Raw genomic sequence first — 25219 nt, 5'->3', positions numbered from 1 at the left:
AGGCAGATACTGCATGTCCTTACAGAAAACCAACAGAGGCAGAGCCCATGGAGGATTAGATGCAGGAAAAATTAAGCGAGTGATGGTTACAGGTTCAGGCTCTATTTAGGCTCTATTGCCTTCAGTACTCTTCAGGAGCATGTGGCACCAACAGCTTTGTGTCTGCTGCCTGGGATCCTTGCTCCGTGACCATCAGGACATCCCTCTTGCCTAGTTCATTATCTCCCTGCCTGGAGGGAAGGACCCCTGCCAAGAAGTATTATTTAAAGCTTGCACCCAATATTTAAACTTGAATAATAAACACAACCATCATACTGTCACAGTGACCAGGGAAATGAAAATTTCAACGCAAAGATAAAAATCCCTGCCTTGCTCATGTGAGTTGCAGATGACAACTGCAAATCTTTGACAGAAATATCAGCAATATTTAAGTTTACTTCTGGTTTTTTACCTAAGTACTGCTAAATGTAAAATCCATAAACAAGAAGCAGGATCTGTGACCTGGAGCTTTTGCCACCACGGCTGCAGGCTATGATGCAGCACATATGGCCTCCTTTGATGCTGTGTGGTGTAGCTTTATTCCCAGAGTGTTAATGCGTGCTCCGTTCCCTGCCTGTTCCAGAGCACAGCAAGGTGTGGCCATCTGTGAATACACAGGTCTGGACATCATCAGAGGTTCTGGGTGAAAGCTGCCCTCTGCTTCTAGGCTGTTTTACCAGGTGTGGCCGACACCTTCTTTAAAAGAACAGCATCTGGAAGGGCTTTCTATTGGCAGCACTTAAATCCCTGACGTGCCCGCAGATCCAAGACCTTCAGGGCCCGCTTGGGTGAGGGTTTCCCTTTCCCTCATCACTACCCTCTCTATCCCTCACCCGCGGGAGCTCCCGCGTACCCGCGACTGAGCTGCCGTGTGCGGGCTCCGGGCAGGAGAAGGGAGGGGCCCCGCGCCCCGTCCTGCCGGGATCACCGTTCCCGGTGCCGCCCGTGTCCCCCCGGCCGTGCCCGGGACCCTCCCGGGGCCGCCGCTGCCCGCCGTGCTCCCGGGCCGCCCGGCGCATGCGCAGTGCCGCGGCCGCGCGGTGGCTCCTGCGGGGCGCGGGCGCCGGGGCCGCCGCGACGTGTTGCGCTCGGAGCCCGCATGGGCTGTGCCGCACTCGCTGCTGCGGCCGCGCCGCTCCCGGCCGCCCTGCTGCGGCCGCGCCCGGCTCCGCAGGCTCCAGCTGTTCACTGGGATGCCTTAAAGGACCTCTGCCTTCCCGCAGTTCATTTCGGGCTGCTCTTGCCTCCTCCTCCTGCCCACGGCTGCGAGCGAGCCCCTTCTTGAAACTGCTCCGCACGCTATTGCTGCTCGGTGCAGGCGGGCATTTCCATGCGAGCGCCAGGCGCCCGCTGCTGTAACGTGCATCAGCACATCAGCCACCTCCCGCTCCGAGCCCGGAGCGATTTCATTACTTGTCGTGGTGCAGGGACCATTTTTCGGCAGGAAGGTCCAGTGTAAGTTTATTTTCGGCTTCCGCTCTTCTGTACCGCCGTCGGTTTTGTTCAGCATCCCCCGGGAGCCGAGGGAACCGAAGCTGCCAGGTAAATGCCCCCTTCCTTGTCTGCAGCACTTGGGGAGGCGGCTCCGGTCTGCCTGCTTGCATGGCTGCTGCGCCGCTGTTGTACGGCACGGGTTGCGAAGCGGAGGCAGCGCTTATGGCACAGCTGTCACCGGGCATCTCGTGTCGCCGCCCGCCTCTCGTGATTTGGCTCCGCAGGCTGCGGGGAGCGGGGCTGCCGTGCGCCGCACAGCCGCTGCTGCCGCTGCCGCCGGGGTCGCGGCCGCCCCGCCCGCCCCGCGCTGCCCGGGCCGGCGGGGGCTGCGCGCGGGGCCGGGGGAGCGCACGGGGCCGCTGCGGCAGCGCGGCCCGGCCGCGGCCCCGCCGTCACCGCTGTCGGTGTTGTCCCCGCAGGCCGGGCGGGCGCCGCCCGTCCCCGGGGAAGCCCGGCGGCGTGAGGCCGCCAGCCGCCGCTGCTTATGCAACACATCATCGATAACCACCCCGACATGGCCACGGCGCTGCTGGCGGGCGAGAAGCTGAAGGAGCTCATCCTGCCGGGGCAGCAGGATGACAAGGCGGGCGCGCTGGCGGCTCTGCTGCTCCAGCTGAAGCTGGAGCTGCCCTTCGACCGCGTGGTCACCATCGGGACCGTCCTCATCCCCATCCTCCTCGTCACCCTCGTCTTCACCAAGAACTTTGCCGGTAAGGGCGGCAGGACGGGCAGGGTCGTGTGCCAGTGCATGCTGAACGAGACCCTGGTGCTGGGAGATGTCAGCCAGCCCTCGCCGTGGCGGTGGGGACAGCGGCAGGGTGGGGACAGCGGCAGGGTGGGGACAGCGGCAGGGTGGGGACAGCGGCAGGGCGGCAGTGCCGCTGCCCCAGAGCCACCTGTGCTCGGGAGGCGCCGCTGCCCCTCGCCGTGGGGGCAGGACAGCGGTGTTGCCTCGCTGGGCAGGGTGGTGCTGTCGCCGTCCAGGCCGATCCCCAACGGGGACAGCTGCTGCCTCTTGCCCTGGCCGGCAGGCGAGGGCTGGGGCGGTGCTGGTGCTGCCCAGCCGCAGGTGAGAGCTGGCGTGGGTGACAGAGCAGGTTAATAATGCTTGAGGTGGATCCTGGACAGGTCCTGAGCTGGACCCTGGCTGATGTCAGGCATTGTCCTGATGTTACTTCTACAGCGTGAGTGTTAACACAGCCTAGCAGGGAGAGGCTGATGCTTTCATGGAGGCTGATACTATATATGGAGCCCCATGCAGTGTGCTGTGCCGGATTGTGGCAGTGGGAAGAAATCACTGGTATCTCTTTTGCTGAGGGTTATCTTGCATAAACTGGTGACAGTCTAAAAAGCCTGGTTTGAATGCCCATCACCACCAGCCTCAGAAGGTCACGTTTTGGTGAGCCTTGAAAATTTCCGATCCAGTGAACTGTTATGGCACCTTTTGGGCCACTAGCACACGTGTAAGCATTGTTTTGCTGTGTGGATTGTAGGCTTGATGAGTGTAGCTGCCAGTGCATGACTGCTTTTAATGTCCCTTGCAGCTCCATACTGAAAATCCATGGGAAATTATTAGTGCTTTAATGTGCAGGACTGACCTGGCAGATCTGGCAGTCCGTAGCTTGTGAGGTGAGAGTTGGCTGTAGTTAACCAGTTTAAACATACCAGAATCAGGCTTTGCATGCTGCTTTGGGATTGACTTCCAGTCCTTAATACTTGTTTTCATTATGAGGTGAATTAAATCACCTAGCAGTATAACTGCTTACAAGTGGAATCTGGAGATTTTTCTTAATTATAGTTAAAACTTTTTTTAATCTACCTCATTTTTTTTAAAAATTAGTTTTATAGCTCAAGATCTTCAGCCACAGTTAGTAAGAATCTCATCTTTTGGCTGCTCTTCTGGAGGTATCTTGGAGAAACCATGTTTACAGGGTACATAAAAACTGGCTCTTCATAGCAACTGAAAGACAGGTTTCAAGGTCATCTGTGGGATGCAAAAGTTTTGTGATCACTTCCTCTGCAGAGAACTAAGCTAATGAAAAGGCGATCCTACAGCAGCTCACAGGAGTGCATGCTTACATATATGCTTTCATACTGTTTGAGATGCACAGATTTGAGTACACCTAAAGACAGCCTTGGATGCAGGCAAGGTCTTGCCCCTTTCCTGTGTGTTCTTGAGATAGGGCAGGATTGCTGGCAGAAGCCCCTTGGTGCCTCGCTGCTTGGTCAGACAGCATGCTTGCTCCATGTGAGGAAACCATCTGAGGCTGCAGATCGTAGAGAAGTGTCCAGTCTGAGACTCAGATTTATATAGTGGATGTCCCTGTGTGAACTGTAGTCCACACACATACAGAAGAAACAGGGCCTGTTGAATTTGCTCACATCTGCCTGTACTTCTGCTGTTGAGTTTATTTTGTGCTGTGGAAGACTGTTATCTAGGCTCACAGCTGTGTTCCAGATTTATTTTTCAGAAGGACTAAAGGCAATGTCACTTATGTCTACTTATGGGCTGTGTGTGCTGATTTGACCCAGTCAGATAGATAGATTATCTATCTAGATAGATAGATAGATAATAAGCAGTAGGCTATTGTGTCCTGCCAGGACAAAACTTATAAGATAACACAGAAAACACCTTTACATCTCTGGGAAAACGTGGTGGGATAACGTTCATTCTCTCATATGATGTCATGTTTGTTCAGATGGTCTCAGTTAGAAAAATAATATGGGAAAAAGAAAATGTTATGCAAGAGAATGTAATAGAAAAGGTCTAAGGATCTAATAAAACTAAATAGATAATTTTTAAGCTTAAGTCAAAGAGTTCCAGGTTAATGAATTCATTTCTGCTTCCACAGAGTTCAAGAGCAAAACTTACATTAATTTTAATGTGATCTTAATCAGATGTTGCTCTTTTAATGAAACAGTATTTACTCAGACTTCTTTGCTAAGTCATGCATGTCCAGAGATACTGACCCTGGTAATAACAATAGTTCAGCTGGATTCATGCTTACTACTGATTCTGCAGTTTGTGTTGTTTCACCCATACACTGTCACCAATCTTGAAAAAAATCTAACTTTTTTTTGTTTTGAATACTGCTCCTTCTGTGCAATTTAAATAGTAGCTATGTAAGTACAACCTTTGCTGATGAAATTGAGTAAGGTACCTACTGCCTTTTGGTTGTGAATATCATAAGAGCTTCCCAAACTTTGCTTTGGGCCCTTGTGTGCTTATCTGATACTTGCCATTATTTTTCATTCTGTTTATGATACCCAGTGCAAGCTATGTGAAGATACCATCATGCCACTAAAGTGAAAACAACCCCCTTTTCTGGGGTCTATACCACGTTACTTAATCAGTATTGATAAAGCTGTTGGAACAATGGTGTGTGCACTCGAGACATGAAAAGGTAGTTGTCCAAAAGCAGTGATTTCTCAACACTTTTTTGCTGAGGATTGGAAGAACCCTCATGATCAGTGGATAGAGGAGATCAGAGCCTCTTATCTAGTTTATGTGTGTGCAAAGTGTAGCTGAAAAGTCAAGACCAGCTGTACAGTTTGTGCAACAAGACTGGACAGAATTGGTCAGGCAGGGTGGGTGTCCTGCCCTGGGGATGTGCAGAAGGCTCCCCATCATCATGGAAAGCTGGGAGTCCCCAGGCAGCAATAGCTCTGCTGGGGACAGAGGCTGCAAGAAAGCATGAATGAAAGCAAAGTTCAGCCCTACATCAGAGGACAAAGAAAGAGCATGGTGTTTATTTAAAAGATTGTAATTGACAACCTTAAAAATCATTATGCCTGTAGTATAATATATTGTATACTCTATTTTGCCTGTGGCTGCCTAGTGAATTATGTTGTTTTAGTGCCATGGGCAAAGTCATTGTTTAGGTAAACACATGTGCTCTTCATGTAAGTGATTTATTTGCCCTTGACTTGGAGTGTTCTGATCTTTACATTTCTTTTGAGAAATTTAATGACAAATTACTGTTTTGGTAGCATAAAAGGCAAGACCTAATTGTTTAGCAGATACTGTGCCAATATTGTGAAAAAATCACAGTTCATCTGAGCTTAATGTGTTACAAAAGACTTTAAATTAGATACTGTGCTTTTCTGCTATCATAAAGTCATAGAACGGTTTGGGTCATAAGGTACTTCAAAGATCATATAGTCCAGCTCCCTGCCATGGACATGGGTGCCTTCCATTAGACCAGGCTACTCAAAGCCCTGTCCAGCCTGGCCTTGAACAGTTCCTTGAAGAGATGGGACATCCACAACTTCTATGGACAATCTGTTCTGGTGCCTCACCATCCTCACAGTAAAGAATTTCTTCATTGTGTTCAATCTAAAGCAACCCTTTTCCAGTTTAAAACCATAGTCCTGAGAAACAAGCCCTGCTAAAAGTCTGTCCCCATCATTCTCAAAGCCTCCTTTCAGTGCTGAAAGGCCTCAGTAGGGTCTTCCTGGAACCTTCTCTTTTCCAGGCTGGACAGCTCCAGTTCTCTCAGCCTGTCATAGAAGTTCTCCATCCCTCTGATGAGTTTCATGGTCCCTCTGGTCTCACTGGGGCAGATGTTTCCTGTGCAGAGAGTTTCAGTCCTGCACATGGAGTCTCATGAGGACAGAGGGGAGGGCTCTCAACCTCCTCCGTGTTGTGCAGCCCTGTCTGCTTGGTGTCCTTAGAGTGTGGCTCAAGGGGGAAAGAGGGGTTGTCATCCCTGGTGGGCTTTGGCTCTATAAATGAATCTGTAACGTAGCTAAAATGTATTGGGAGATAAGGTTTTGTTTGCATACTTCACTACTACATTGCCATCTGGGGTGCATTTGGGGTGAAATTGAGCTCTCTGCAGGAAGAAGGCAAAGGGCAGACGCACTGCTATGGATGTGCTCCTGAAAGTTAAATTCAGACTGCAAAGGAGGCAGTAAGAGCTTGACCATTGATTTCAGTGGGGACAAGAGTTCACTCTGATGGCTGAAGAAGATTCCTGCTCTGGCCCCCACTTCCTAAAGCTTTTCACAGGAGGAAAGAAAGTCATGTAGCTAACCTCCGACAGTGTCATTTCTGAGTCTCCTTAATTTCCTTTGGTTTTCAAGCAAACCAGTGTGATTCCAGAAAGGACACCCCTAGAAAGTTAATTAAAATAAATCTATGAATCTATAAATCTTTTCCATTTTACTAAGCATAAGATCATCATAAAGTCATCTAGGAGCGATATTCAGCTACCCAACACAAAGAAAACCCACATGAGCGCTCACAAAAGAAGAATGAATATTATTTCCCTTTCTAAAACTCAGCCATGAATGGACTTCATATAAAACTAGAATATCCTCTATTTAGAGGTCAATGTATGATGACCTTGAGGATAATAAAGAAAGTTTTTGAGACGTTTTTCTCTCACCTAGTGGATGGAATCTGTATATAATTATGACTTTTCTGGTTTCCTGGAGTGAGGGGGCTATCAGAAGGCAGCGTAGGCTAAAGGATATCTCTCCAATAGTGGTGTCCTTGTTGAGGTAACAGTGCATACAGTGGGTGGTCCCAAGGGAACTTTGGTTTGCTCTGTTTTTGTTTGAAAATTACTGATTTAAAGATAACAACTAATTTTTTATTTAAATATGAGAGCAAATGTGTTTGAAAGAGCACATGGCATAACCCCCATCAGAACAGTGACATAACCCCCACCACACCCTATATATTCTTAGCCATCTTCTGGAGCACTCATGCAGATGTGTATGCAGTTCTTTGCAGAGATCCATGCTTGTATTTGACTCTCTGGAGATTTGATTTCTCATACCAACCTTTTTATTTCCTAGCAGTTAGTTATTCCCGTGCAAACTAGAAGTAAAATACAACCAGTATGAACAGAGAGTTCAGATTTGATAGTACTGCACTGTCCCAGTGTAGGAATAGGTGACTATTCATACTGGTACTGCCTGGTGGTAAAGCAAATTTTATTGCTTGTTACTTTTGTATTTCCATTTTAGCTGCATTGAAGCCTCCTGGATTGTTTCCTTTCCTATGATAAAGGTTTTGGGATTCTTTTTATTGGAAGTGTTTCTTTCTGACCTACGGCAGCCTTATGTTAATATTTAGTGAAAGAAATGGTAATACACCAAATTTAATTACATTTTAGAGGGTAAAGATTTAAGGTACATAGTCCAGCTGTAGTCTGTGTTCGTTTTCAGTTTGTAACTTTTTTTAGTTATAAAGTTTCAGTATCTCTTGTCAAGGCATGGTCAGTATGGATATAGATAAACAAGATCAGTCCATCAGCCTTTGCATTTTCACTTCCTTTCCAAAATGCACAGAATGTGGAGCGTTAGACTGCCAGTTTGAGGTGGGTCTGTTTGATGTTCCACGTTTTTTGTCCTTCACTCTCCCTGGTTTTGCCGTGGCACCAGTGCACACCAGCTGCAGCCAAGGGTGGGATGCTGCTGGGTCAGCCTGTGCTGTGTCCTCTCCTCCCTGGCTGGCAATGGTGCTACAGCAGCGGGTGGCAGCAGCCTTTGGTGTTGAGTGTCTCCTGGCATTTGCTGCACCTCCAGCACACTGTTCTGTAATCCAGTAGGTTGAGAGACACTTGGTTTTCATGATGTGCTGCTTAGTTCTTTTGTGTCACTTAATGTTTTTAGTGAGTGGTTTAAATATTCCAGTGTTGTGCTGGGTTGAGAAGCAGCCCCATCAATAATGTCTGTGGGAAGTTCTCTCTGTAAGGGACCAGACAGTGGTGGGTTCCAAAGGAGATTACATTACTGGGTTTGTTGTGTTGTCTTCACAATATTGAAATATTTTGGTTTCCAAACTGATGTTGTAATGGTACTGCTAAGTCATATCCCTCTTGTACAGTGCCTCACACTTTCTGTTCACAGGGAATTATTCTTTCCATATTGCAGTCATGTTTGCTTTTCCCACCCGAGCTGTTAAATGCTGGTATTTTATTAAAATAAAGCAAAGCATTCATCCAGTTGATTTTTATACTTTAGTCAAAAGCCAAGCTTTGGCATTGGTTTTCATGGTAGGTTCTTAGAACACTGCCTACAAAATACAAAGGAGGTTGCTCAAAAATACTGTATTTCTGTGTCTCTTAGCAGTGGTGTAGTTCAGCCCTCTACCATCCTTCTGCTGGAAAATTTTCATAAGAAAACAATGGAAGGAAACAGTGTTTAATGGCTGAAGTATCAGTTCAAGGTTTTATGGTATATTTTCTGATTTGTAATCATTTGCATAAGCAATGCTTGCATTACTGTGTAATACAGTATATGCATGAGTTCAGTGTCTTTTTCACTTTTCACCCTACAATATGTTTGAAATAGTAGATGTCATATTTTTATATTGTGAGATGGAGTTTTATTTTGTATTTCTGGTCACTTTTCATTTCTATTTGTTTCAGATTCTGTCAGAATAATTACATATGCTTATTTAGGTGACTTACCTAATAGATGGCTTTTGATCTTACTTTCCATTTTTTCTCTCCAACTGCACTTGAAGAAAGTGAAGATGGCATTTTCCCAAGTGACTTTGTTAGTGCTAAGAGTACAGAGCTGGATTGTTCAGTGTATGACAAAGTGATGACACCACTGCAGAAATTGTTCTGAGGTGATATTAGCAAAGAAAAGAGGATTTAGGCAGGGTAGCAGTACCACTTAAGTGCTTTCTTAGCACATGTTTTTTAAAAGGAATACAATGATGCAAGCACCCACAGGCTGGCTGCAGTTTGGCTGTTTGCATTGTTGATGGAACTTTTCCCAAAGGATAAGGGCCCTTTACACACACACAAACTCGAGGTGTGCACAGGATACACTAGCTGGGACTCTGTGAGCTTTGATTGTTTAAAGATTTGCAGTTCCACAGGTGAAGGGTGAATAGAAAGGTATTCTTGAGGAAATGCATGAGCTTTACATCACTCCACTGCAGTTCCTAGGGACTGCAGATATTTTTTCTGTCATAAATTCCATTTCTCAGACCTCATCAACTCACATGCATCATCATTTTTTAATCATGTCTTTAATGACCTGTTTGCATTATTAACCCCTTTATTTTTTCAAGTGTCATATGTGGGAAGAGGTCCAAAACACAGATGAATTTTAGCTTACTACATACTTTCAGATAACCAACAGATTTGAACAGATGGCAAAAAAAAATTTCTATTTAAGAGCTACCTAATTTATTCACCTTTGACAAAAGGAAGCCTTGTGAATAAATAAAGAGTAAGGTCAAGACTGTTTTTCAAAGCTGAATTATTTGAGGCTCTTTGTTGTCTATAAACTAGATAGAAATCATGCATCCATGATGTAGAGGAAATTTCAGCTTATGTGGTTTCTTACATGTATAAAAGTCTTCAGGAAGAATCTGCATCATCACTGAATTCCTTGGGTCCTCTCAGTATTAAAAATAGCTGCAGTGGACACGCTCAGTACGTGTATATGTTTACAAAAGCTGAATAATTTCACAGTAAACCAGCATAATTCTTGTAGATTCCTTCTTTTCCACATGATACAGGATTTATTCTAAGAAAAACATTGAAATCAGTAAACACATTTTCATCACTGGGGATTTTGTCTCAGGCTTGTATTACACTCTTGCATTTGAATGGATGCAGCTGTTCACTGTGATAGCAGGCACAGTTAGCAAGCTTTGGGGGTTTGTTTGCTTTCCTTCAGTGGCACCAAGCCTGTCATGCAGGCTCAGGTTCATGGAGCAGTGCTGCAGCCAGGTGCTGAGGTGTGTGGTGGGGTTTTTGCAGCTCACAGCTCAGTGACCGTTTCTGGAGTTTCAGTTTAATTTTAGTTTTATGATGATGTAATTATTTCACATTTTGAGGTTGAGGTACCTTACCTTCTGTGAGATTGATGTTTTCCTCAGGAGGTCAGGAGCCCTCCACACTGGAATGGCAGAGCCCTTGGGAGCCTCGGGTGGTGGATTGTTCTGTCTCTTCTGTGGTGAATCAAAACAGTTCTGATGCTTCACAAAACCCAATTTCTCTACACATGGAGGAGCCAGTTTTCCAAAAGCAGCAGAGCAGCCATCTCTGGCCTCTAAATACTATGTTATTAACATAATGTTATTACCTAATGAGCTAACTGTTGGTCCTTTTCTTCTTTTTCAATATGAATTTTTCTGGGTGCTGTACTTTATGCCAAGAGGTACTTAATACAAGCCATCTTTTTAATTTCTAGTCATTAAATAATAATAATAATGCAATAGAAAGAACATGCTGTTTCCTCTTGCTTTCTGTGATTGTATTTTGTACTCGACCCTTGCTTTAAGAAGCCACCACAGTTCATGTCTCATCAGTTTCACTGGATTTTCATGATTAATTTCATTTCAGCATTTATTCTTGCAGTTCCTTCAGGTGTTACTGCAGTCCACATTATCATCCTCTCTGAGTGCATGTAATTGCTTTGGGGTTCCATCTCTAGAGGGCAATTTTTGACCTCTGCAAAACATTAAAATATTATTTTCACACTTTACTATTTCTCCTATGCAGAAGATCTGTACATCACTGAAATTCCACTCACCTCCTCATGCAAGCACTAAATTTAGAAGTGAACGTTATTCAGATCTCTTTTGTAGGACTGACTGCATGGCTGAATTTCGTTAATTATATTTAGATTAATACATTCCTTTAAATTCAGATCTAACCTTCCCTCAAATCTGGGCACCAATAGTCAGCCACTATAAATAAGCTCTCTTTTCAGTCACTTTACCATGCTGCATGGCCACTACATGGTAGAGGGCAGCTCATGACTGAGGACACATTCCTCTGTAGGAGCAGCCTGAGGGATTTCATCTAAGTGTTTCTGCACCTTCCTCAAAACAGCTGCTGTTTCCAATACACACCAGACAAGCAGGAGTAGGTGTCTGGTTTTCCTGAGTAACCTGGGCAGGTGTACGAAGCCTGAAGCCTCAGATTTCCAGTAAGTGTGAGCACATCAGCTGCTTTTAGAAGAGCCAGAGTCTGTTACATACAGGGAATATGGTTCTGTAAATTTATATATACACTAGGAAAGTGCATTGTTAATTCATTGATTCTACAGATCCAAAATATTTGCAGTTCAAGCAGCAGTTCTGCAAGGCAAAAAGACCCAAATTGGAAATACAGGGAGACCTGCTGCTACCCCTGCACTTCAGTTACCCTTGTGGGTGAGCCATTGCCAATCAATCTTTGAAATTGCTTATCCGCAGCTCACTCTTTATGACTAATCTTTACAGAGTATAGGCAAATAAAACCCAATAGCAGCAGTGGTTTCCTGTCTCATTTTTTTAGGGACTTTCTTTTCAAGATTTTTTTCTTAAACAGGACAAGTGGTTTCAGAGATTGGGCAAAAAAGGCTTTGCTGATCATGGAGAAATTTGTACCTTAGGAAGACTTCATGGGCATGGAACCTCTATTCAGACTGGAAAGAATATTCCCTAAGAAAGGTAAAGGTATTTTCTCTTTATTTCAGTAAAACTAGTAATTTTTAATAATTAGCTTGCTGAGTTAAGGCTTTGTTTGATGGATGTTTTCTCATTCATATGAGTAAAGTCAGTGAGTTCAATAGGACTGTATGACACACAAAATTAATATCAGGGATCCATCCTTACCTTGTACTAATTTCTAGCCTTTAAATATCCTTTAAATAAAGTAGTTAAAATAAGTGAGTTTTTCCTTTTGCTGACAGTTAATTTGGGTATTAGCTAGCATTTGTTAAAATCATTTGAAGCAGAATTACATATTCCTTGTGGACTGTGTGACTGGGATGGAAGACATGTATACTGTTTAGATGATATTTTACTTTCTTAAACTACATTTTCAACCTCAATAACATAAATGTTCTTTATTCGTTTTTTTCAGAGAGAAGAGGATCCAGGACATTTCTTCTTTTCCATTTAAAAATTGCTGAAAAAGTACTAAATAAATTATTTCTGTTTCTAAAAATAAACAGTTTGCCTCCTGCTTTCTTGTGCAATCCTTTTAGTACTCAAGATGAATGAGGCATGTATGCAGATAGCTTCCATGTATGTGCCACAGAGCAGTATGATAAGGAATACCCTTGTTAAATACCAGCATTTATTGCTGAATTCAGGGAGTTTCCAATTTGTTTTGTCTATTAGAAATGTGGGTACTGGGGAGTGATGGTCAGGGAGATTCAGAGATTCTACCTCAATGTTGGATTTCTCCTTGGAGACAAGAGGAGAGGACTGCACAAGGAGTGCTTCAGAGATCCTGGCTGGATTGCCAGCTTACCTGCAGAGGCAGGTTGGGCACAGGGATGAGGATGATTTAGAGCTCTCTCCAAGAGGGCACAGTGCCAGTTGCTAGGAGGCATTAGGCTAGCATGAGTGTGCAGTATATTTACCTCAGAAACTGCAGTTATCAATATCCTTCCCTGATACTTAGCTGGGGTCTCCAGCTCGAGTGTTCAGGCCCTTGTCCAGAGGCTGGAGGTGCAGCCTGTTCACAGCACCTGATCACCAGCTCTGCTGCCTGCGCCCTGGGTGGGGTACTGACAGTCACATGGAATGTTAACTAGATCCTTGAAGAAATCTTCACACAAGAGCATACTTACCTTTGCCTTGAATTAAATTCTTACCTTGCAAGAATTTTCTTTTTATATTTTTGTATTATATTTTCTCAAAACTGTTTTGTTTTTTTCTGTCTGCTGTTGGAAAATTTTACTGTTTCTTTTGCTTTACGCAATTATTGCGTTGGAATGCTAAATAATGCATTTCAGTGGGAAGATTAATGAAGAGTGATTTCTTTTTCTAGAGTGAATTCTAAAAGCTGGAGGTCACAGGAGGCATATGCAATTTTTTATCATGGTTTATATTTTGGCAAATATACTTTATTCCACTGGGAATGTATTAGGTATAAAAAATAATTTGCCCTGTTATGTAGGAGCATATACTGTTTATTATTAATATTTTTTGTAGTGCCTACCAAAGCACTCTAAATGTGTATTTTGCAGCCTGAAAAAAATGGTGTTTAATTCAGGGCCTCTCAAAGAGCACAGTTGAATGTATATTAAGGTATGTGGAGGTTGGGGGACCACTGAAAGGAGGTGGCTGACCTTGGGTTGGGAGCAGTAGGAGTGGCAGTGTGTGCCTGCAGGAAGCCCACAGGCATTTCTCCAAGCCTTTTCTAAAAGCAGCAGACTTGACAGCTCCTAGCTTCAGTACTCTGACACTTCACTCCTTTCCATGCTGTCTGGATTCTTTCTAAAGAGGTGTTTGTGAGCACAACCCCTTCCATTATCCCTCTCCCTACCCTGAGTGTCTTCTGCAGCCATGCACTTTCATTCCCCTGAGATAAGAGTTCTGTGCCACAGCACCTCCCTCAAGTCACTTCTCTCCCTTTCAGAAATGCTGAATATGATGGGATGGGGTGAGATGTTGCAGAATGAGGAATGTGAAAAAACTTATCTGCCAAGGGATTTTAATTTCTCAAGTGGCATAACACAATCAGTTGTATTACACAACTAAGTAATTCTGTGTTGTTTATTTCATCTTGATTGCATGTCTGAAAAATGCAGTCAGATTTCTCTCATACCTTATCCTAGGGGACAGTTCTGCAGATTTCTAGAAGCTACTTAGGTGCATAGTGAGCAGGATAAAATGTATTTATGTGCAATTGTTGAAAACATCTGATATATTGAAAAAAGGGAAATGAAACTTCTTAGTGTGCATGTTTAGGCTTAAGTTAGTATGAAAAAATCATCACATATTACTATCAAAGCCTTTTTTTTAATGTAGTAATTACTAGGAATATATCTTTCAAGGAGCAGAGAGACAGATTATTTTTATGGGCTTTAAACTAGACAACGTTGAGAGGATGACCAATCCACTCAGCCACAATAATGCTCCCTAAGCTTTTAAAAATTTTCTTTACAACACTTCATTGCTGTACACAGTTAAACTGTGGCATCTCAGGAAAAAGCTGTGTTTCATGGTGGCTGGAATGGCTATATGAAAAAGGACCTTCACAAACTGTGTAATTTTCACCATGAAAGAAGAGTATCAGTAGAAACTTTCTATATTTATGAATATAAAGTTAAAAGAAAATGCATTTTGTATATTGCATGATCCAATGCCAGAGCTGTGATTTTAACACCATTGCAATCTTTTTTTAATGCTACTTGCCTATCAGGAGAACACTGTAAAACAAGCAAACAAAAAAAACTGCTGTGTCTTCTTGCCAAGTGCATAAAGCAGAGGTCTCCCAGCTAAGTGAGTTATATGTGTGAGAACAACGTGTTCCTCTGCTGTCCTCATCAGATCTGCATGTCAATATCCAGCTATACATAACTGCCTTTCATAACAAAATCAGCTACTGACATGGTGGTTTTCTTTTTCATTAATTAATGATGGACACAGGCTGCAGTAGAGAAGAAACAGTTCCATACCCTGCTGTACCTGGATCAAACACCTTCAGGGTGTTTGTTAAATGCCAGGTTAAATGGTGCCACTGTCTAAGAAGGAACATTCACAAAAACTAACTCAAAACCTGGTGTGGATCCTGCTTGGCAGCCTCTTGTCAGTGCAGAGAGACAGGTTCTTTGTCCAGGCAACAGCTAAATGACTTTGCTTTGAATCACTTCAGAAGGGAATTCCTCTCTTCTCAGTTGTCTGGACCATTTTCTAGGGGAATGAGCTTCTAGGTTTGATGCAATGCTTTGTAAGTCAAGTCCTGCTAAATATCCCTGTGGAATAACTTTACCAAAATTTATGACATAATCTGGCAGTAATTATAGGTGAAAGATAATGCTTAGAGAGGTTGTGGCAGCCCCATCCCTGGAAGTGTTCAAGGCCAGGCTGGGTGGGGTTTTGAGTAGCCTGGTCTAGTGGAAGGTGTCCCTGCCCATGGCAGGGGGATTGGGACTAAATGATCTTTAAGATCCCTTCCAGCCCAAACCAGTCTGTGATTCTATGATTCTATATTAGAAAATACCATCTGAATAAAATTATGTTGGAACCCCACTGCTCTCACTGCAATCAGTTAACAGAAGTCCCACTGGCTCTACCGAGGATTTGTTTTTATCTGAAGAGTCTTGGGATTTACATGTTGTACAATGAAAATCATGCCAATTTTGCAAATATGCAAAGAAAATACTAGACTAGTAGCAACAAGGTACAAAACATTGAGTAAGAGTGGGACACCATGCTCAGCTGGCCAAATAAATTAGAGATCTTTTACAACCTCACAGACAATTAGGTCAGATAAAAACAATTTGAACAGAGGAAAAGAGAGCAAATTCCTCTCAAGTGGCGTTTGCTTTTCCTACTGTTTGGGACAGCTTCACTTTGTAGCCTGCAATGCAGCTGGTCTGTCCAAACTCAAGTTCTGAAGCTCTTTAGACTTTTTTCACCAAAGCAGTGGCAGTGGATGGAGTGCAGTTAGTCTATCAGTGATCTGTCCAATCTAATTGTAAAATATTAAGACATTTTTGTTTTGTTTGTTTGTTTGTTTGTTTGTTTGTTTTAAAGGAAAAAGATATTGGATTGTTGCTGTATATATATACAATTTTGGCAAAGGTCATCCTAGCTTTTGGGTCTCAGTGAAGAGAACTGAAAGAACTAATCAGTTTATTTTATACCAGTAACTGATGCAGGAATCAAAAAATAGTCCTTATGGCTGATTTGTAGCAATACTTGCTGCTGTTTTCCCAAGTATTTGTGATGTTGAGACCTGGGAGAAATGAACTCATGTCTGCCAAAGAAAACATGGTTTCATATTGGAAAGTTCTACTGGGCTTAGGGATACCCAATTCAAAAAAATTCTGCTTATGAGAAACATAGCATTCTGCTTTGCCTTTTTTTTCCCCATGGGAACATTATTACATGTTCTGTTTGGTCTCCTGGAGAATTCTACAAGTCTTTGACAGTAGGAGATTAATTTTTTTGTATGCATTCCTTCATGGGTAGGGTTGGGAGGCTGCGTAATTATGAAACCAAGGGAGTCAATGAGCATTTTTCATGTTACATATGGCTGTAAGTACACAAAAATAGTCTAAATTAAAGGGCTTTAATCCATCCTCTGAGACTGAAGTTAGCTCATTTTAAAATAGTCTTCAAAAACGATATTAAAGTATTTGCAGGGCATGCTCACTTTACATGCTGTCTTGAGTAGCAGCATTTATTCTGCCAACTCTGTTTAAGTTGGTAGTATTAATTCTCTCTAGGTCACAGAAGAGGTTTGTACCTCGACACCAAAGAACTGTTAACACAGCATTTAGCTGTGCTCACATGTGAAAAGTAACTGGTCAAGTAGGAGTCATTTGTTAAGCCAAAGATTAGTGGGATTTGCCTGTCTATTAATTTTTAATATTCTATTTGTTGTTGTCAATATAAATTTTTTTTTCATTTTTATTATTAAGAGAACAGTGTCACCATGCTCTTCCAGGGAGCTCTTCTTGATCTGGATTGTAAACTTTATTCAGAGCCAGAGCAGGCTTGGTGTTCTTGAGCAATTCTCAAGTCAAGAGAGCATGCCTTTTCCTATGGGCATCATTCTGGGAAGTTTTTTAAAGGTGTACCAGAACACTCTAAAATATATTCTCTTTGTTCTACCTGTCAAAACATGAAAACATGGTCTTCCTCTTTGAATAGGACGTCTTCATAATGGTCGTTGTTCTTTGGGGAATTAATGCTGCTTTACATTTCACAAGTTTTTTCTCTCTTTCATGTATTGCTAGAAAAAAATGATCATGTAAGAACATAATTTATCTACTGGGTCAGGACCTTTATCTCAACATTCTGATGATGATGGTAAAATACAAATGTTTAGAAGGAGTGTTAAAATAGACAAGTAGGTGGTGTAATTTCCTTTGACAAACCCTTTCTGTCCTCCAGCAGACTATGACTGAAATATTTCCTGAGAGAAAAATTGCATCACTGTGAATTTACTAATCCTTGCTATACTTTCTCTCCTATTACTTTGTCTGATTTCTTTCTTGATCCCCAGTATCTGTTTCTTCCGTAATACAGTCTGAGGGCAAGTTGCATTTAATCACACATTGTGTAAAAATATCAAAGTTACAGTTTCAAATGTAGACTTTAATTTTCATACCAATGAATAGTTGACACACTAGATTCTGTCCTGGTCAGTCACATTTTTATTCAAGAATATTAGCTGAGAGGGATACAGTTGACTAAATCTTTGTGTGTCTTGATTTTCATTTTTTTTTCTCTCATATCAAATGAGTTGACTTTGTTAATAATTATTAAAAACATTACCTTAAGCTACATCTAACTTATTTCTGTATAGAAGAATTCTTAGCTGGGATAAACCTTAAATTTCATATAATTTTCAGCATTTGCATGGAACATCCTCAGCTACTGGCTTTGTAGTGAATATCAGGTCTTTTAGCTTTACAGAGTTCACGTCACAGTTGCTCAGGATATTGTTTTCAGAGAAGTCATTAAACCAAAATATGTATTTCTTGCTGACATTTCTGACTCAGGGTCATTCTAAAACTTTCAGGTAAATAGTTTTGCCGTAGGGCTTGTGAGGATGTGTTCAACCTGAGCTGGCTAATGGATGTGGAGGGCTTAATGGTCATGTGAAGATACAGTAAAATAAAATTGATATAATTTGAAATGTTTATTTTCCAGAGCCCCTTTTGTAGGTTAAATGCACAGCAGTGACTTTTCTCTCTGTTATACAGAGGAGCCAATATACTGTTACACACCACACAACTTCACCCGCGATCAAGCCTTGTATGCCAGAGGATATTGTTGGACAGAATTAAAAGATGCCTTGCCAGGAGTTGATGCCAGCCACTGGCCCTCCTTGTTTGAGCATAAGTTCCTACCTTATGCACTGCTGGCTTTTGCTGGGATAATGTACATTCCAGCTCTGGGCTGGGAATTTCTGGCCTCCACTCGACTGACTTCGGAGCTTAATTTTTTGCTTCAGGAGATCGATAACTGCTACCACCGTGCAGCTGAAGGGCGGGCACCAAAAATAGAGAAACAGATTCAGTCCAAAGGCCCAGGGATAACCGAGAGAGAGAAAAGAGAAATCATTGAGAATGCAGAAAAGGAAAAAAGCCCCGAGCAGAACTTGTTTGAGAAATATCTGGAAAGAAGAGGACGAAGTAACTTTTTAGCTAAGCTTTACCTTGCAAGACATCTGTTCATCATCTTTTTAAGCATCATACCAATCACATACTTATCCACCTACTATGCTACACAGAAGCAAAATGAATTTACGTGTGCACTAGGTGAGCCTCCAGACAAAACGAGCAGCTCCAAATTGCACATCAGAGTGAACTGTAAACTGCCATCTGTCCAGCTCCAGCGGATTATTGCTGGTGTGGATATCGTTCTCCTCTGCTTCATGAACTTGATAATCCTCATCAACTTGATTCACCTCTTCATATTCCGCAAGTCTAACTTCATATTTGATAAACTGAACAAAGTCGGAATAAAAACCAAGAAACAGTGGCAGAAGTCCCAGTTTTGTGATATTAATATTTTGGCCATGTTTTGTAATGAAAATAGGGACCACATTAAGTCATTGAACCGTCTGGATTTCATTACAAATGAGAGCGATCTGATGTACGACAACGTGGTGCGCCAGCTGCTCGCGGCGCTGGCCCAGTCCAACCACGACGCCACTCCAACCATGCGGGATTCAGGGATCCAGACCATAGACCCAAGCGTTGATCCAGCAGACATTGATGCCAATGAACAGCTCATCATTAAGAGGCCAAGGAAGAAGATGAAATGGATCCCGACCACCAATCCCCTTCCCCAGCCATTCAAGGAGCAGTTAGCCATCATGAAGGTGGAGAACCACAAGCCTGATAAGCCCAAGCCCGTGCGGAGAAAAACAGCGACCGACAGCCTTATCGCTCCTCTGTTGGAGTCTGCTGCAAAGACCTCACAGCAATCATCCGCTCACAAGAGCGAGCCAAATGCCATCCCAAGCACAAGCAGTGACAAAAAGCACACACGGCACTTTTCCTTGGATGTTCATCCATATATACTCAGTAGCAAAAAACCCAAGCCAGAGGTTCAAGCCATGCCCTCGATGCCTACATCAAAAAGCCAAGAGGGTGGATTTTTAAACCAGGAAGAGAATGTTGTAGTGCATGTTACCTCCTCTCTCAAAGGTACAGTATGCCATAATGCCCATACCACCTCCACAGGCCATAATTTACATAGCAATCTTAAGGAACTCAGAGTTTATTGAAACTGTTTGACCTGCCTTGCTAGATTTGGGGATAGCTGGTAATCTCAAGGTTTGCAGGTCTCAGAAATAGAGGTTCTCTCTCTTAAACAACTGTATGGAGGGTAAGGATTATTCCAGGTAGAGATGTACAAAACAGGCTGCAGGCAGTTGGTGTGGGTAATCTTTCAAATGTAAGCAGGTTTTCACAACTACAAATGTGGGCATGCTCTGCCAAGGAAATGAGGAGCATTTGGCTTCCATGATACCCTTCCTGCTCCACCAGCACCTGGCACATTTCAAACCTGCCTTATTTTCAAGTCATACGGAAACTGCCATGGTAGATGACAGTACCCTGAACAGTAACAGCCCCTTAGGGGTGTGTGGGAGACTATTAATGGCACTTAAAGCTGCCTGTGGAAAAAAGATCTCTTGGACTACCAACTTTCAGGGGTTGTCATATGTTTTTCACCCAGAAAATTGAAACTCAGCTTGTTGACATTGTTCTTCACGCACACTTTAAATTGCCCTGTGTGCTATGTGGACCAGAGGATGGATGTTCTGAAGTGTGGGTGCTGGTCAGGGATTCAGGATTTCTGCCTTTCCCTTCCCATGTGGCCTCACAGGAGATGCTCTTTCTGTGCCTCAGTTCCCTGTGGGTCCTGTAAAGCCTGTCCCTTTCCTAACTCAAGGGAGTGTTTCAAAAATATAAGTAATTGCTATGAACTAGGATGATGAGGAAAGCCATTTGAACATTACAAAAAGTGATAGATCAGTAAATAAACTGATAGAGAGATATCTTCTTGTTTATTTTTGTAAGCTACTGACATAAGAAAGAAGCACAATGCAGTTGAAGTTACAGAAAAATCTGTACGTACTTAAAGCAATGGCTCTCATCTCATTACAAGCTAAGACCTCCCTCTGGGCTTCGACAGACTGACCTCTACCGTCACCCCACTGCCCAGCAAAGAAGTGATTTGAGGTATAAAAGTTTCTGTCACTTCCAAATCCCTATGCTCCTTAGAGTCCTCCAACTCCCCAATGTGCATGTGAGCTATTCTACAGCATTCTTTATCCAGTCACCTGCTCTGATTTCAACTCCTCAAAACTTCTGGGGTTTTCTGGTTCAATTACCTTAATCTAAATTAGTACTTGAATATTTTAAGGGCAAAAAATAATTACTGGAGTTTTGAGGCTCTGTGACTCCCTATTCACATTAAAAAATTTCAACTTTGTTTTTGAGTTAGACCTACATTGCAGTCCATCAGGTAAGGCAGACTTATAAATTCTGGAAAGAGACTTCAGTTCATGACAAATTGCTGAGTTCTTTCTAAAGACAAGTGGCTTACAATGTGTAACCACTGGTTTTTCCCATTGAAAATATCAATGCCTTTTGTATTGCATCCTGTGGATTTCAATAGTCATTGCATTTGTCAAAACATTAAATCATACTGTTTAAAAAACACTGACCAGGCTAGGAGGGGAATAAATATACTTTTCAGTTGTTTTGGTATTTTTTTCCTTCATTTTACAAAAATATCATTCACATAAGGAAGCATGAGCATGCATAAAAAAGAGTGAGATTTAGAAACCCCACTTCTTGTTTGTCCTGTTTCCCTGAGCTTACGACCCTGTTGTTTTCAAACAGTCCTGTTTGGATTTCTCAAAGGGTCCCAAGAAAATTCCACTTGGGATCCTCTTCTGATCCCACTGAAATCAGTGGCGAGACTGCCAATGCCTTTTATTGGTTCAGGACACTCCTCGCTGATGGACTGGAATGGTGGGAGACTACCTGTCCTTCATCTGTGTGTTTTGTTCTCTTGTAGACACCCCTCACCCTGCAAAAGAGATCCTGTACTCATCCGAGGCATGCAGAACTGTGCCCGCGGCTGCGGCTTTTGTCACGTGCAACCACAACCACATAGCCACCACTGCTGCTGCCACCAGCGTGGCTCTGAACCAGGTCAAGCCAGAGCCCGCTCCTGCTCTGAGCTGCAACCCAGCCCACCCCTTGCTGCACATCAACACGCTGTACGAGGACCACGAGGAGGAGGTGTCCAGCATGATGGACAATGGCATTCACTCTCCGGCGGAGCCCGGGGAGATGCTCTCCATCCCCACGCCCAAGCAGATCCGGCTGGCGACGTTTGACGAGCCCATGGCCATGGTGAGCTCGGTGGAGTACTGAGGGCAGGCCCGGGAGCGCTGGCCTCGGTCCCTCCCCCAGCAATGCAACTCACTGCATGAGCATGGAGAGTTTTCTCACGGACTATCGCTTCTGGTAATAACACCAAACGGTCTTTCAGGATCACATCATAAGCACTGGCAGTCATTTGCAAAATAGAATAAAGGAAATCTGGTGGAAATAGACCTTTAACACTAAGACAAACCATTAGCTCTAACTCTAAACTATAGCTTCCTGATTGAAATGGAATTAGCACAATTTATGAACATTAAGAGTCTAATGGCATGCCACAGCAATTTTAGTGAGTGTTTAAATCCTTTGCATTCAGAATCACTGATTAAACTTAACATGGAAGTGAGGTATACTTCTTAATGGCAGCAGTTAAATAAGAGTTCTTTTCTAAGCAGGGAGGATTTTTTTTTTTAATTCAGGATTATGAAAAAGTTATATGCAAGCAAAATTTGTGTTTGTTTGTTTATTTAGCTCACTGATGTTGGGCTTGATGAAGACTTAGCTGAAAGGGCCTTACTACCACCAGCATTTAAGTGCAAAAGATTGACACACTCAATCTCTTGCATTTATAAATGAAAATACCTGAATTATGCCCCGCCCTTTAACATGCTTATATGTTTGATGGAAGATGATTAAATTAAGAGTTTATTTTTTTAAATATATTTTACCATGGAAAAAATTACTTTAATAACTTTTCAAACCAGGTGTTACTTTTAACAAAATGTGTAGAAGAGAGTCATTGTAGCTGCTTATTTTTTCATAGTGTATTTATGAACCAGGTTAGAAACTTTCATGGGTGCTTCACTGATACGAACAATCTTACAGGGGTCATTACAAAATATCTTACAAAATATGAAACCAGCAAACCTGTTTTCAAATAACACACAGTTAAAGAAGTCTATTAATTCAGTTCTACAGATTTGGCTAGTCCTTGATTCAGCAAAAATTAAGGCCATGGATGACACTGAAATGACTCATGTCTAAAACTAAGCACACACTGAAATGGCTTTGCTGGATCTGGGCTCTAGTGAAGGCAGACAATAATGCTGCAGTATGTGCTATCACTGATTCAGTATTTGCCATCCTTGGCTCAAAGCACATCTTCATGCCCATTTTCCTATGATTATGATATGTGTGATCTAATAGAAAACTCTAGTATAACTAAAACGTCTATAAAAGTGTATCATGCAATAACCATTCTCAGCAAAATTATAGTGAAACAAAAAGTGACTGTGTAAAACAATATTCCTAGCTGCATTCAGAATTACAGACTGTGTGTGTTTGCTTCAAAATTATGTATAATGGTAGAAAAAAATATGCAGCACAAATATGGGACTGAAATCTTGAGTTTATTTTTAATTTATTACCTCAGACATGGATATATTATACCAATATTTAATGAAAATAGTACTGAAAATAAATGCCTATTATTCTGAATATTTTAATGTGTACTACTTCCTAGCTTAGTGTTACAACCAACCCCTTAAGCAGGGAAACTGAAGTTCTTGTCAATAGATCCTTTGGGGTGTATTAGAGTAAAATGACACTGAATTACCAGTGTACATTTTTGAGGCAAGTTTATTTTAAAACAAATTGGTAGCACTGGAAAGGAGCCATTTTGTTTCTTCTCTATACAATTATAAAAATATGACAAAGAAAGTATATGAGGAGAAGAAAGAAAGAGATGGGAAGGACCAGAGTAGATAGTGGGGAGGAAAGATGTCACTGCTCATGGATCTGCAAAAATACTTGATTGTTGCAATTTTGATGTCCATGGTTGGAGTCATCAGGGCAGTCTTGATCTGTTGGGGCCAGCACCCAAACAACAAAGAGTTTGACAGCCTATATACATTCAGGTTTATGTGGGAATGCCCCAGTAGTTCCCCCAGGGAGGGGTTTTCTTTGGGGGTCTTTTGATGGTTTGTGGCCCCTTCCAATGACATGGTTGCTTCTTTGGTCCTGTTCCTGACTGCGCCAGCTGTGCCTCCTTAGGCAGGAGTAGCTTCAGGCCCCTGTATGAGTGCCCAACACCTGCCCTGGGAGGGAGTTTTATGCTGTCAGCCTTGCTGGGGGAGAAGAAATTGGTATGATGAAAAGCACTACCTCATCTCTGCAGGATGGGCTTCTTAACAGCCTTTTACCTTATCTGGCATAAAAATGCTTTGTTGAAGACATCATTCCCATGTTATGAGGGAAACAACAGCCAAGCTCAACCAGCCCATCCAAGCAAAGTTCAGTCCATCCCACAGCATTACATTTTATGATAAGCAGTATGCAGGACCTGTGATTTACATAATGGAAAACCACCCTTCCCCTTACATTAATTAAATCAGTTGTGCCCACTGCACGGCCTCTTTGGCCTGAACAGCCCAAGCCCATAATGGCAGGAGGGCACAGGTGCTGCCAGCAGGGCAGAGGGTTGGGGACAGCTGGAGGAGCTGGCTGGAGCACCCTGAGCTCTCGGAGCTGAGGGGGGACATGGAGCTCAGTCCTGGGCTGCTGGGAGATGGGACTGCAATGCTCCTGCTGGCTTGTGTCCTTCCAGCCCTGGGCAAAGGCACTGGAGTGACTTTAAATAACAAGTCTGCCCCTGCATAGCCTGGGTCTCATCCCACTCAAGGTACAGGAGTGGAGCATCACCTGTGACAGGATTGCAGGCAAGGTCAGTGCCTGGCCTGGTGGGTTACTGCCAGTCACTCAGAGTCACCTGAAAGCAATGGCTCTTAGCTTCTGGAGACGAGTCAAATGCCCCACTGCAATTTTTTAGATTGATTAAAACCATTATAGTCCAGAACTTGTTAGACCAATAAATAATTAGAAAAAAAGAAAACAGAAAATTGCCATAAGACTGGTTACTAAAAGCAAGGTGAAAGAATAGGACCCTAAGGCCAGTTTTAAAGTGATGTAACTTCCTTATGCCACTGTGCTCTCAATTGTCAGTAGGCAGTGTGCTGAATTTCTTGCTGGCTGCAGCAGCTCAGCTGATGATTTCACAGCTGAAATTGTGGGGGAATCCTTGAGGCTGCCCATTCACTCTCCACTTGGTACAGCTACATAGGTCAGTACTGGTCTGGAGTGATACATACCAGTATATGGAAGTACCAGTATCAGGCAAAGCAGATTTTCTCAAAATCAAGGATCTGCACTTTGTGAAGTGTTTTGAAAGCAGCAAAATTCCATAACTGGAGAGAATTTCATTACGTAGAAAATGCAGGGCCAGATTCTCAGGCACGTGCCCTTACTCATCTGATGAGGGTGGTGTTTCCTAGGAAGGGTTGCCCACAGAGGTTCACATGTTGCCTTTTCATTCAAGAGCAGGACTCAAGTCTGTGGGGACAGTGTC

General features: G+C 42.9%; 1 protein-coding gene across 1 annotated transcript; it reads left to right on the top strand.

Moving 5' to 3' along the window:
• The first annotated feature begins 1431 nt into the window (after positions 1-1431).
• On the top strand, positions 1432-21867 carry PANX2 (pannexin 2). Its single transcript, XM_058805836.1, has 4 exons — positions 1432-1581; positions 1953-2243; positions 18172-19623; positions 21506-21867. The coding sequence occupies exons 2-4, from the start codon at positions 2018-2020 to the stop codon at positions 21865-21867; spliced, it is 2040 nt and encodes a 679-aa protein (XP_058661819.1). The 5' UTR covers positions 1432-1581; positions 1953-2017.
• The last annotated feature ends 3352 nt before the right edge of the window (positions 21868-25219 follow it).

The sequence above is a fragment of the Ammospiza caudacuta genome, chromosome 5 (genome assembly GCF_027887145.1).
Source record: "Ammospiza caudacuta isolate bAmmCau1 chromosome 5, bAmmCau1.pri, whole genome shotgun sequence".
Lineage (NCBI taxonomy): Eukaryota > Metazoa > Chordata > Aves > Passeriformes > Passerellidae > Ammospiza > Ammospiza caudacuta.
This window is presented reverse-complemented; position numbering and strand designations above follow the sequence as displayed.